Source organism: Anomalospiza imberbis, chromosome 1, assembly GCF_031753505.1.
Source record: "Anomalospiza imberbis isolate Cuckoo-Finch-1a 21T00152 chromosome 1, ASM3175350v1, whole genome shotgun sequence".
Classification (NCBI taxonomy): domain Eukaryota; kingdom Metazoa; phylum Chordata; class Aves; order Passeriformes; family Viduidae; genus Anomalospiza; species Anomalospiza imberbis.
The window spans coordinates 84,066,612-84,079,640 of NC_089681.1; the positions used below are offsets into that span (position 1 = coordinate 84,066,612).

General features: G+C 55.2%; 1 protein-coding gene and 1 long non-coding RNA gene across 2 annotated transcripts; both read right to left on the reverse strand.

Moving 5' to 3' along the window:
• Positions 1 to 9,155: 9,155 nt before the first annotated feature.
• Positions 9,156 to 11,517, reverse strand: FOXC1 (forkhead box C1). The gene is made up of 2 exons (XM_068198306.1): positions 9,606 to 11,517; positions 9,156 to 9,377 (listed from the first exon to the last, which is right to left on the reverse strand). The coding sequence occupies exon 1, from the start codon at positions 11,474 to 11,476 to the stop codon at positions 9,785 to 9,787; it is 1,692 nt and encodes a 563-aa protein (XP_068054407.1). The 5' UTR covers positions 11,477 to 11,517; the 3' UTR covers positions 9,156 to 9,377; positions 9,606 to 9,784.
• Positions 11,518 to 11,779: 262 nt separating this feature from the next.
• LOC137478429 (uncharacterized) lies at positions 11,780 to 12,574 on the reverse strand. Its single transcript, XR_011001558.1, has 2 exons — positions 12,005 to 12,574; positions 11,780 to 11,928 (listed from the first exon to the last, which is right to left on the reverse strand). It is a non-coding gene; the product is annotated as an uncharacterized lncRNA (long non-coding RNA).
• Between the last annotated feature and the right edge of the window lie 455 nt (positions 12,575 to 13,029).

A 13,029-nucleotide genomic window follows, 5' to 3' on the forward strand; every position in this document is an offset into this window, starting at 1 on the left:
CGCTCTTTGACCACAGGATCACAGTCTTGAAAACGAAATAAATAATAACTTATAAGCAAAACAAAACAAACCACTAATAAGCTTCGACTTAGAGAGATGATATGGTATATGTAGCTGATACACCAATTACAGACTTATTTTTTCCACATCAGTTTCGTGTGCATGTCAAGCGTTTTTTGAGTGCAGGTTCGAAAGATACATTCCCCCTCTGCCCGTCTCTGGTCTCATATGGAGACACTGCAGCTTCGTTAATGGAAAAGAGCGGCTCCGATAGTAAATAACCGAGCAGGCCCCCAGTCCCTCGCATCTTTCGTAAGCTTCCAACCATCTGCAGCAGCGGCACCGAACAAAGCGAACGACAAGGTGGGTTTAACCTTTTCCGGAACCGCTGTGGCACCGGCAGGGAAAGGCCGGTTGGTGGCCAGGGCCAGACTATTGACACTCTGCACTGCCCGGGACCGGGAATACGGGCCCGGGACTCTTCCGGGGGTCCCCGCCCGGCCAGCCTGTTCCACTGCGTCGTGGGAAGCGGAGAGTTCACCCTGCGCCGCTGCTACGGGGAGAAGCAGGATAGCAATGGCAGCGCTGGGTGGTGGGGGCTGCCCTGGGGTGCGCCCCGTCAGGAAGAGGGGACTCGGGTGGGCAGGGAGAGGAGAGAGAGCCCAGCTCCTGCCCAGCGAGCTGCGCGGGGCTGGGGCCCGGTGGGGAAGGCCGTCCTGGCCCTGCCTGCGGCTCCCTGCCCGGCAGCGCCAGGAATTACGAGCAGCGACGGCCGGGCTCGCTCCCCCGCGCCCGCCGCCTGTCAGCGCCGCCGCCGCCGCACCACGTCTCTTAGCCATAACTCAGCCCCTCGCCTCCGCCATACGGGCCGCTGCCGTTCCCCAGAACCTGTCTTGACAATGGTAAAAGTACCACGACAGACCCTTTTAAACTTTTTTTTCCCCTTCTCTTGAGGCCTTTCAAGGGCCCCCGACCACTCGTGGGCTTGCAGACAGCAAGGAGCGCGGCGGCGGCCTGTGGCAGGGTGGCCCCACGGGAGCACAAGCCCTTGCCTCTTCTGCCAGCGGGCCGGGCCGGGGGTCGGCGCTGCCCCAGGGCCCGCCGGCGACACAGCCGGCCCGCCCGCCGCCCTCCTCCCCGGCCCCGGTGCGGAAGGCCGGCGAGACAAAGCGACGGGGTTTTACTCGGGGTCGCAGAGCAAAACCACCAGCGCCATCTAAAAATACACCTCGAAGCTTGGAGCGCAAGCCCGAAGGGTCAGCAAAAGGGGGGCCTGAAGGCAACGCAGCCCCGCTCCTCGGGCACGAACACGCCACCTTAGGGGGGTGGTGGGAAGCGGCTCTGCGGCCGGCTCTGGTCGCTCTCGCAGACGCATCGAGTGCTGCAAAGGTATTTAGAAAAACAAAATTTAGGTGTAAATTGGGAGAATGGAGGAGTCTGCCGCCGCCACCACCTCCCCCCGACGCCTCGCACATAAAGCAGCCACGTCCCCCCCGGGCGGACATGAGGGTCACATCCTCTTCCCGCTGCTCGCCCGGCCGGGAAGGCGTGCTCGGGGCTGCCCTGGAGCAGAGCAGGGAGAGGGGCACCGGGCGGGGGTCGCCACCCCTCCCGCCTGTGGGTGGCAAGTTTGCAGGGGTGGGTGGCAAGGGGAGGCCCCCGTCTGCTTGCAGGGCCGCGCTCCTGCCTCTCCTTGTGACCCCCCTTCACCTCTGATGGTTCGCTGGCGGAGCATTGTCTCCAGACACAACAAAACCAGGACGGAGCCCTGGAGCAGGCAGGGCTCCAACGTTTTGACGGGTGGAAGAAAAACATCAACAGATACTTTGCAATTATTTGGCGATGGGGGGCTAAAGGAGAGGCGCGCGGGGGAGAGGTCGCTTCGCAGCAGCAGACGCTAATTGCAACCTTTGCTTTGCTAATGAGCTCGCACCGATGCATTCCGCGCCCCATCACCGTCCCATTTCCCCCCACCCCCGGCGGAGTGCTTGGGGGTGAGAAATGGCGTCGGGAGAAAGTCGTAATTTTTCTGCAATTCGTTATTCGGTTTTAAATCCATCCCAACCTTGAGAGGCGAGGCTAGAAGCGCTGGCGGCCAGCACTTTCATAAATCCTCGCTTGGGGAAAACGGCGAGCAGCTCCTCGCTGGCAGGAGCGAGGTGTGTGCGAGCGCCCTGCCCCGTCCCACCGCCTGCGCCCCGTCCCACGCCTCGGGTAGCCGGGAATGCCCGGCCCGGGCCCGCGGGTCTGGCAGGGCGATGTATCCTCCGCCAGCTTTAGCCTTCACACAATCGGACCGGGGGAAATGCACATACAGAACACATACAGAAAATAGAGTTTCTCTCGGAACTCGTATCAAAACGGCATTGGGAATGTATTTATACTGCGCAATCTTGCAAGCACCGACATTGTTTAAACAGTTCTCTTCTGCTACGGACGATATTATCAGTACTTTTACATTATCGTTCAATGGAAAACATTCTTCTTTTTCCTTATTTTAAATATTTATTTTTTAAAAAAGAAAAAAAAAGAACAAAAAGGAAGAAATTAAACTCGACAGCTTAAATGTTCTGGCAAGTAAATAAATTCCATGAACGTTTTGGGAAAAACATTTATGGCATTTTTTTTCTGACCCGAGCATTTGCCTTCCGAGGGATGATGGTTGTAGTGATATGACCTGTTTATTCATCGATTCATATAATATATAAATATCCTGAACTCATGAGTGTAATAATTCGCGTTTTTCTACTGGAGGAAATTCAGCTATTTTAAGAGTTAATGGTTCTAAATGTGTTGGTTTTCCTGGATTCTCCCCAGAGGTGATGGGGGCTGGAAAGGAGGGGGGATTCCAGTTTGGGGTTTTCACTGTTGTTGTTTTAATTCTGCTGAACGCAATCTAAAGCAGCTGACCTGAACGTGGGCTGATACACGGCACAACCAAGCCCCCTGACATATAAAGGTCAGGTGAAAGTCTCCAGCAGGTAAGTTGTGGGCCGGCTGCCTGCCCATCTCACTTGCTCTCTGGCTCACAAATTGTTCCCTTCTGCCCACCCAAGTCGTTTCGAGCTGAGTTTGTTTAGGGGGCAAAAAAAAATATTGCCGAACACCCAATTCTCTTTCAGATGGAGATCTTGAGAACCCTCACCGGTAGCTTGGGCTGCCTTCCCTTCACTCTCTGTCCCAGTGCTTTTTAACTGCTACTATTTTGTGGCACACGCATGCTAAGCAAGGCGCAAGTTACGGGCCTAGAAAGTCGCAGAGATGTGTGCAAAAGATGCGCTCGCTTGGGGGGGCGAGGGAGAAATCCCCCCCACCTTCCAAAGACTCTGCCTGCTGAACGGAGGGAGGGAGACTTTGCCGGCTGCTTCCCAGGCCCGCGCAGCACAAAACACTGGCGTAGCAGCCAGGACAAAAAACTGTCCCTCGGACCTCAGGGGCTTCCCCGCGGTGCTGTGCTGCTGTCTCTTCCCTGAACACCGCGACCCTCCGAAGGGCCTGTTCCTCCGAGCCCGTCACCCCCCGGCCGTCGGGGGTCCGGCGAACACCACCCCGCAGCCTCTTGCCAAATTGCTGGGTGCCAGCAGCGTTAGCACCGAACTACACTCAAGGAATTAGTTCCAAATGGCACCGAGTGCTCCCGCTCCGGCCGGACCAGCCGGAGTTACCCTTGGGAGTTCTGGGGCTTATTCCTCCGGCTATCCAAGCAGGCCTCTTAGGACGCCTCGTTAGGAAAAGAGGGGGTCTCCCAGTGTCGTCCCCCAGGCACCCGATCGTTTGCTAACGCTACCTGCACTGCCAGCCCCGGCCTTGGACAAGGCCTGCCCGCTGCCCCAGGAGCATGTGTATAATTTTAAGGGGGAATGGGGAGCGCAGCAGTGCTGCGAGGGGTCCCCGGTGCCTCCATCAGGGTACGGGGCTGCCGCCCGGCCCCACAACTACCGGGTAAGGAGCCGGTCCTCTCCCCCTCCCTGCCCCCCCCCCCCCATGCGGCTATTGTTTCGTTCAATTAGGCTCCGCTTGATAAAAAACAATCGCTCGTTAACCCTCGCCCTCCTCCCTCCCGGCTGGTGTGTTGTGAATGGCGACATCGTCTCCCTTGACCCCCGTCTCCTTTTCTGTCTTTCTGTCCCCTGAAAAATGATTCCGCGAGCTCTGATTGAATTTTATTCCTTCCTGACCTGGCCCGTTTTTATTGCATGGACACCATCAATCTTGACCTAACGCGACGTCTGTTTATTACTTTGGAAAGAAGCGAATGGCTTTATGAGCCCCAGCGTAATTAAACCAGGAGGGCTACGTTCACCGTGGCACCGCACCACCTTTGGGGCGGATTCACAACAGACGAGACGCCGGGGAGGCGAGGCAGAAGGAAAAAAAAGGTGGGGGGGGGAACTATACGGGAATGATGACGGGTGCCCTCCCAGCCCGTGAGCTTGTGGCCGAAATACCGGATCGAAACCTGCGCGCGTCCCCGGGGAGCTCCGAGCAGTTCCCTTACACCACACCTCAGGCTCGCCAGCCTCTTGCGCAGCTTACCGCGTAAACCTGAGCTCGCCCTCCGCGCTACCCCGGCTGCGCGCTACCTGCGCCCCCGCGCAGCGACAGCTCAGCCTGGGATGCCCTGACAGCGCCCACCATTGCGCTACTGATCTCCCTCTTAGCCAAAAAAAACCCACCAAAATCCACAAAAAAAAAAAAAAAAAAAAAAAAAAAAAAAAAAAAAAAAAAAAAAACTACCCCAACACACACCCCACAACCCCCCCACCCAAAAAAAAAAAAAAAAAAAAAAAAAAAAATCCGAAAAAACCAAATCAAAATATCAGCTCATCTCAAAGTGTGGATGAATTTCGCTAACACGCCCGGTCCCAGCACAGGGAGATGGGGGGGAAATGGACTGAGTATGCGAAGGAGTTTAAATTATTTTACGAATGAAATTAATTGAAAACTAATGTTCAATTAGCCGTCGCTGTTGAAATGGTTTATTTCGGGAAGTGGACAGGGGAGAGCTTCCAGGGGCCGCACCGCAGCTCTCCTGTGCTGTGTAGTGGAGCCATGTGCGCGCCTCGGCGCTACACGCTTTTGCCTACGCAATTGAACGACGTAATAAAGACTGCGCTCTCTTACCTCAGGCTCATCTTTATGGACAGCCGCGCAGCCCCTGACTTTGAGCCATCGGCTCCTTTCCGCGCAGCGGCACCTCCCGCAAAACCCGCACCAGCTTTCCCGTGCGCCGAGCGCGACTCGCCCGAAACGTCCAAGCCACGTCTCCAGAGGACAGGGAGAAACTCTTAAGATCGTCCTGCTCCAACGGCGTACTTTTGGGAAAGGTGAGAGCAGCGTAGAAGCAGCTGGTCAAAGCACTGCAGCCCCAGAGTTACCAACAGTGTTACGAAGTTGAACCCGGCTATGAAAATAGCCACTACCTTCGAAACGCCTTCCCTTTTTTCTGATAGCCAAGCTTCTTGGCTATCAGAAAGGACCCCAGGTATCATAAAACGCCTATTTGGAACCACTCCCTTAAATGTCTCCATCCATAAAACAGCCCCACCATATTCTTCGTCTGATCTGGCCTGTGGAGGTAGGGAAGGGGTTTTAATCTATGCCCTCTCTTATTGGCACGCATTTCTCTGCTATTTTTGATTATGACTTTTGCAGAACATAATAGGAACTGTAATTACTTTAAGAAGAAATTCTAAGGAGGAAACTTAGAAAGGAGAATATTCCTCCTCTACATTTTCTGCAGTTTAAGTGACAGATGAACAACTACAAGTAAGAAACCACCAGAACCACCACGTAAATGGAATGGTTCCTCAAATCTATTAAAAAAAAAAAGCTTTTTTTTTTCTTTTTTTTTTTTTTTTTTTTTTTTAATAGACGAAAAGCAAAGCAACAGTTTGGAAAAATAAAAAATCTGTTTGAGCTAAAAAAAAAACCCACAAAGCGCCGTGCTAACCTGGCGCCTAAATGACCTCTCCGCAGGCATGGCTGGGGCCAAATGCCCCCGTTTGCTGTAGGGGCTGCCACCACAGACGTCGAGGCCTTACAGGGACACCTCTCAGCTGCTGCCCAGGCGCATGTCCCGTGCCCACCGCTGTGCAAGGTCACACCGCATCTCTTTTGGCGTTCAGGGCAGGCCCAGTTCTGCTGGGAGACAATCACAGGTCAGAAGGGACGCTCGGGTTTGCCTCCTGTGCGCAAAGAGGAAAAAGGGTTCGTGACCCACGCTGTGCCCCACCGCCCGCAGTTCATGGTGGCCCGCGGGCAGATGTCCCGCTCCGTGCCCCCCAGTTGCGCTGCCCCCAGCCCGGGAAGGTTTCTAGTGAGCCCGCTCGGCCTTTTCCCATCCCAGCAGCAGCCGCAATGCCTCACGACGAAGGCCCCGGCCCGGCAGAGCCCAGAGCTGCCGACCCCCGTCCGTGCAATGTCGTGCAGGGACCCGCGGTACAGAACTGCGAGCCCGGCGGGCGGCCAAGCCTCCCGCGGCCAAGCCCGCACTTTTCACTGCCTACCGCGGGGACAGCCAGCACTCCTAATCTTATTTTCGTTGTGACCAATTTCTGTGCGGAGGAGGAGAAAAAAAAAGATTATGATTATGATTGTGATAATAATGTAAATAAAAGAGTGTTTTTAAAACTCAAGACGAAGCACGCGTGTGCGGTGAGCCAGCCCGTCGCACTGAGAAGCAGGAGGTGACCTCCGCCGCCACCACGCACGTCACTTCAGGAAAGGGATCCCCTCCGGGGGCAGAAGATCCCGACACGACCTACCTGCGACCGAGAGGGAAGTTTCCCTTTACCACCCCCTCCCTGACTGCGAGCCGCCCTCCCGTCCCGCCGAGCCCACACCACCCGCCCTTTTGCAGCCAGGGCCACGGGTAGCGCAAGTTGCGCGGCCTCCCCGCGGCAGAGGGCCGCGGACCGCCCCGAGCATTAGCAGTAATTACACACGGCACTTGTTCAAGCTACGCACGGCCCCCCTCCGGCTTCCCCAGCCGAGCAGCACCACTGACAATGCAACATGTTATTAAACAAGCCGGGCTGACAACTGCGCTCCCCCCTATTTATTTTCGCCACAAACACCCTACCGCTGCAGACCGCTGAGAAAACCCAAACTACAGGAAAGCCGGCGCCTGGTCGCAACAAAAATAACAGGCAAATAGCAGACTCAATCGCCTCTACCCTCTGCTTTCTTTAAATTTTGTTTTAAATACATGACGGGGGGCAGGAATGGTCTTATTATGCAGCCACCCGCTGGCAAACCCGTCTGCCAAGGCAGAGGGAGCTGCCCTGCCGATGGTCCCCTCTTCAGCGAGGGCGAGCGGGGGCGTCAGGCCGTGAAAGCCCCGCCGTGCCTCTGGCCCGGCAGTCCCGCTCCCAAGGAGGCGGCGGTGGGCGGGAACCGCCAGTTCAGCTGCCCCCCGCTCGGTACCGGGAGAGGGACGATGGGGAGCAGAGAGTGAGCCCGAACATTTTATTTCCCTTTACTGGTGAAAAACAGGGAGCAGAAATTAAAATATGTCCCCGGAGCGAATGCACTCAACTTTGCTCGTTCTCCTCATCAGCTTTACCGCAACTGAGCAGTGGAGCGTTTAAGGTTCTCTTACCCAACTTAGCAAACAAATAAATGTAAATAAGGCGGCCGGTAATCTTCGTAGAGGTACTAGCACTAAAAAGCAAAGACTATGCCATACTTAAATAAACGTATTCTAAGCCAACGCGTTCTAAGATGACACACTCCACCCAGTTCATTCCATCTGCTAAAGGTGTTTTCTAAACACTTGACTATTGCTTTGGAAGGGAAGCACAGCTCAAAAGCGAGGTAATAAGGTTGAACTGTAAATACCTTTGTATTTATTTACAGCGTAACCCTTAACAATGCAACAGCAATTACTGCTAAGTGTTGCCTTTAGATAAGAGATTCTGATAGGAAACTGTATTATCTTGAAAACAAATTTTAGGCCTTAAATATCTGTAATCAAATAAACTTATTTCCAAGTCTCACTGACAAGGTTGGTTCTTTTAAGTTAATGGATTTATTGCGTTTTGGTGGTTACTTACAAAAGGGGAAGGTGATCCCCATTGACCGTAGGTTCTTAATAGTAAATTGTCCAGAAGGTAGGATTCTTGATATGACAAGATGCCAGTCTGTGCAGCACTCATTGGCTACCCTTGTAATATATATTTTTTCCCATTTGAGGAAAACTGAGGGAGATAAGGAGAGAGGGAAAAAAAAAAAAAAAAAGAAAGAAGAAAAAGAAAAACCAAACCAAAACAGCACCCAAGCAACTATATAAGAAAAATTCGCCCACACAAAATATTTTAAAAATAATCTGTCCGAGCAATTGAGACACAGACAAGTAAAGTCCTTGAAGGACGGGAGTAATGCAGAGCTGCAAAGGTGTACAGGGTAGACTGTACAAGTACCCTTTAAAACAACTACTTTATTTTCTCCCCCTGAAATAAAATAGTACTTTATATGTTACAGAAGCGGCTTCACTGATGTGATTGCACGCTTTGCTATCAACCCTAAGAAGCAGTAATTTATACGCTGGCACTATATTTAAGAGTATACGTACTAGAGATTATTTGGCATCTGCTATACACTGGAGTTTAGAAAAATATGCAATACGTATATGAAACTATAAATAAATAAGTAGTCCTTCTTTAAATATAGGTACATATGTAAATTCTAGATATAAATATATTTCAAACACACAAAGATCGATCAATAGCTCGAAATATACAGTTACACATGGTCTGGAATCTAGTGCATGCACTTCTACCTCGGAGCTATCACTTAATATATCCTTACATAGGCAGATTATTTAAAACAACGTAATGTCCCCATACTACTGTGTATGGTCAAATGTTTCCAGGTCTTGCCATTAATTGCTAAGAAAACGTGTTTGTTTATTTGCCAACTCAGAGCTGCCATGGGAAAGTATTTTTTTCCTAGCGGATAAAGCGAGCTGACTAAGTGGAACATATTGCAGAAGAGACTGAAAAGGGATTTTTCGACCTGGCAGTTCCTAAATGGTCTTTGGAATTTGTGCGGAGGGGAACAAGCTGTTCCAGCGACAAAGTTAGTTATGAAATCCCTTTTCCCTCTCTTTTTTTCTCTCTCTCTAAATGAAAGCATTAAAATATACAGACGTGTAAAGGATCATTCCAACTGAATGGTAATTTATTAATAAACAAACAATGCAATACCTTCAGAATATTTTCAACAAAAAAAAAAAAAGAAAAATATTGATAGATTAAGATTAATACAGTTTCCCTTTTTATATATAGTGAAAAAAATCAGCGTTTCAGTCATTTATAACGTCACTTTTCAGGAAAGGGGGAAACACTTTCTGGCGTTTGGTCCGCAACATCCAACTACAAATTAAAAATAAATTACTATGTCGCAATTTACATTTTAAAACAAGTCCTTGTAGAAGAGGAAGGGGAGGGGGAAAGAAGCTGGAACTCTATGCTGGACTTTTCTCTCCCTTTTGAACACGGGGCATGACAATACCTTAAGGGACGGGGAAGAGCGCGGGGTGGGGGGCGGGAAAAAAAAAGTTTTTCTCAAAGCAATTAGGAAAAAAAAAAAAAAAAACTTACGTGTTATTGGAGTAACACTGTCCTTTAACAAACCAAGACATGCTTTGGGGCTGTCTCTGTACAAAAGCTTTTCGCGATGCGCTCGCTTCCCTCCGCGGGCGCTGCGAGTGCCGGTGGCGCGATGCGGAGCGGAGAGGAGCGGAGCTGAGTTCCCGCAGTGTCCCCGCGACGGGGCGCGCTCAGAACTTGCCGCAGTCGTAGACGAAGGCCCCGGAGGTGCGGTAGAGCGGCTGGCTGCCGGGGAAGGCCATCTGACAGCTCCCGCCGCCCCCCGCCCCGCCGCCGCCCCCTGCCCCGCTGCCGCCTCCGCCGCCGCCGCCGCCCGGCGAGGCGCTGAGCCCCAGCCGCGGCGCCTCGAAGACCTCTCGCGGGGCGGCGGCGAAGCCCTGCTGCGGCCCCGCGTAGCTCGCCGCGCCCGCCAGCGGGCCCAGCTCCCCCGCCGCCGCCGCCGCAGCCGCCGCCGCCGCCGCCGCCTGGTTGAGGTACCAGGAGGCCAGGCGGCCCTGGTGCGGGTGCGGGTGGTGCCCCTCCTGGTGGCCGCCCGCCGCGCCGCCCAGCCCTCCGTGCCCCAGCGCCCCGCCGCCGCCGCCCCCAGCCCCACCGCCGCCGCCGCCGCCACCGCCGCCCGAGGGCATCGCGTACTCGGGCAGCGGGTCCTCGGCGGGGCTAGCGGCCGCGGCGGGCAGGTGACCGGGCCGGTCGGCGCCGCCCGCCGCCGCGTAGAGGCTCATGGCCTGCATGTTGCAGTGGTAGGTGCCGGCGGCGGTGCCGGCGGCCGCCTGGCCGCAGGGCGAGCCGTAGACGGAGCTGTGTCCCGGCGAGTATCCCCCGAGGGACAAGGCGGGCGGGATGCCGGTGCGCGGGGCGGCTGCGGCGGGGGCCAGGAGGCCGGCGCCCAGCTCGGCGGCGGCCTGCGGCGAGCCCCGCAGCGAGGTCATGATGTTGTCCACGCTGAAGCCCGGGCCGTGGTGGTGGGGGGGCGGCGGCGGCGGCGGTGGGGGCGGCGGGGGCTCGGGGGCCTCCAGGCTGAGGGAGCGGCTGGAGGGGAGGGTGCTGCGGGGGCTGCCGCCGCTGGAGAGGCTGCTGCTGCTGTCGGGGCTCTCGATCTTGGGCACGGCGCCGAGCGGCGGCGCGGCGCCGGGGGGGGACACGGCCTGCGGCGGCGAGGCTGTGCCGTTCTCCGTCTTGATGTCCTGGATGCGGACGGGCGGCGGCGGCGGCGCGGCGCTGCCCCCGGCGGGGCCGCCCTCGGGCTCGGCGGCGGCGGCGGGCGGCGGCGGGCGCGGCGGGGCATGGTCCTTGAGGTGCAGGCGGTCCTTCTCTTCCTTGTCCTTGACGGCGTCCTTCTTTTTGAAGCGGCGGCGGCGGCGGAGGAAGCTGCCGTTCTCGAACATGTTGTAGGAGTCGGGGTCGAGGGTCCAGTAGCTGCCCTTGCCGGGCTTCTTGTCGTCGCGGGGCACCTTGACGAAGCACTCGTTGAGGGAGAGGTTGTGGCGGATGCTGTTCTGCCAGCCCTGCTTGTTGTCCCGGTAGAAAGGGAACCGCTCCATGATGAACTGGTAGATCCCGTTCAAGGTGATCTTCTTATCGGGAGCGTTCTGGATGGCCATGGTGATGAGGGCGATGTAGCTGTAGGGCGGCTTCACCATATCCTTGGGCTGCGGCGGCGGCGTGTAGGGCCCGTAGGCTCGGGCCATGCCGGCTGGGTACTGCTCGTGGGCCGGGTGGGAGTACATGCTCATCGGGGCCGGCATGGCCGTGTAGCCCCCGCCGGCCGCCGCCGCGGCGGCGCGGTAGTAGCTCTGCTCTCCGCCGAGGTACGGCACCACTCCTAGGGAGTTGGGACTGGACACGGAGTAGCGAGCCTGCATGTCCTCCCGTCAGCTTTCCCCCACCCTCCCCGCCGGACCAAACAGCGCGTCCCTTCCCCCTCCACCCCTCCGCCGCTCCGCGGACCGAGCTGGACCGGGCGGCCGGGCAACCCCCACCCCCCCACCCCCCCGGCGGAGCGCGGAAAAAGGGAGGAAGAATAACGACGGCAGAGCCGAAAGCCTCCTCTTCTTCGCCCAGGAAAGCCCACCGGCGAGCTCCCGCGCTCCACGCGGAGGGGGGAAAAAAATCAAAAAAGGGGGGGGGGAAAGGAGGGGGACAAAAAAGGGGGAAAATGTTTTTAAAAAGAAAACGGCGGAGGGGAAAAAAAAAAAGTAATCGCAGCGGAGAAAGCAACTTCCAAACGCAGAAAGAGTATTAAGAAAATAAAACCTTTGCAAAGAGGCTCCCACGCTCCCAGTTCCTTGTTCCACGGGGATCTGCAACAAGTTGTCTGCAAAGGAGGGACAAAAGTAGAGGGATGTGTTTTGTTGGCTTTTTTAAGCGAGCAGAAGAAGAAAAAAATCCACCTTCCCGATCTCCCAGTGCAAAGTTTCCCTCTCTCTCTGCCTCTCGCTTTTTTTCAGTCTCTTTTTCAGTCGCAGGCTGCTTTGGGAAGCATCGGAAAAACTCCTGAACTTTTGAGCATCCGTCACCACGGCGAGAACTTTTTTACGCACTTACAGTTTTCTCCTTTTTTTTTTCCCTCCCTCTCCTCTCTCGGTCTCCCTTTTTTTTTTTTTTTTCCTCTCTTTTTTTTTCTTTTCCTCCTTTTGCAGGCGGCAAAGCTCCTCCCCGCCGAGCTGGGCCGGCCAATGAGGGCCGGGAGACACCCCGGGCTCTGAATGAGGAGGGAAAAAAAAATAAAAAAGGAGAGACCGAGGGGAAGGAAAAAAAAAAAAAAAAAAAAAAGGAAAAAAAATCCCCACAGCAGCTCCGGGAGTTGTAGCGCTCGGGAACCGGCCACACACACTCGGCGGCACACGCGGACGCCTTGAGCGCCGCGGAGCCCCGCGTTCTCGCAGGCCGCTGCGCACCCGCGGGGATCCTCCAGTGCCCGCGCATTTTGCGCGATGACGCCGCCCTCTCCCCACTGCCCTACACCTCGCTCCCTCGCCCACACACTCGCATCCTTACACGCGCGGTCGCCCTCCCGGGTACACACACCATGTGCATGGCCTCACCAATATAGATGTGTATATATATATATATATATATATCTGTGTGTATATATATGTATGTGGGTATATGGTTCCCTTGGAGCTCCTTCCACCCACGCACGCACCCCGCGCTCTGCCACCCGTGTTTTCTCCACGAATATTACTTCTCTTATTCTTTATTATTATTATTTTCCTTTTTCTTTTTTGTTGTTGTTGTGTGTGTAAGCTCCTCGGTCTATTTTCTCCACACGTTCCGGTCGGGCTCTCTCCTCCCATTCCCTCCAGGCTGCCGCTCGTGTCGGCGGGCCGGCTCCATGCCGGTGTGCCGGCTCGCTCCCTGTCTGCCCGGCCAGAAGCTCACCCCAGCTGCCTTCCACCCCCCACGCCCGCGGGGA

Bases quoted from the DNA above. Each gene is read 5' to 3' on its own strand.
- FOXC1 (XM_068198306.1), bottom strand. From the start codon at position 11,476: ATGCAGGCTCGCTACTCCGTGTCCAGTCCCAACTCCCTAGGAGTGGTG.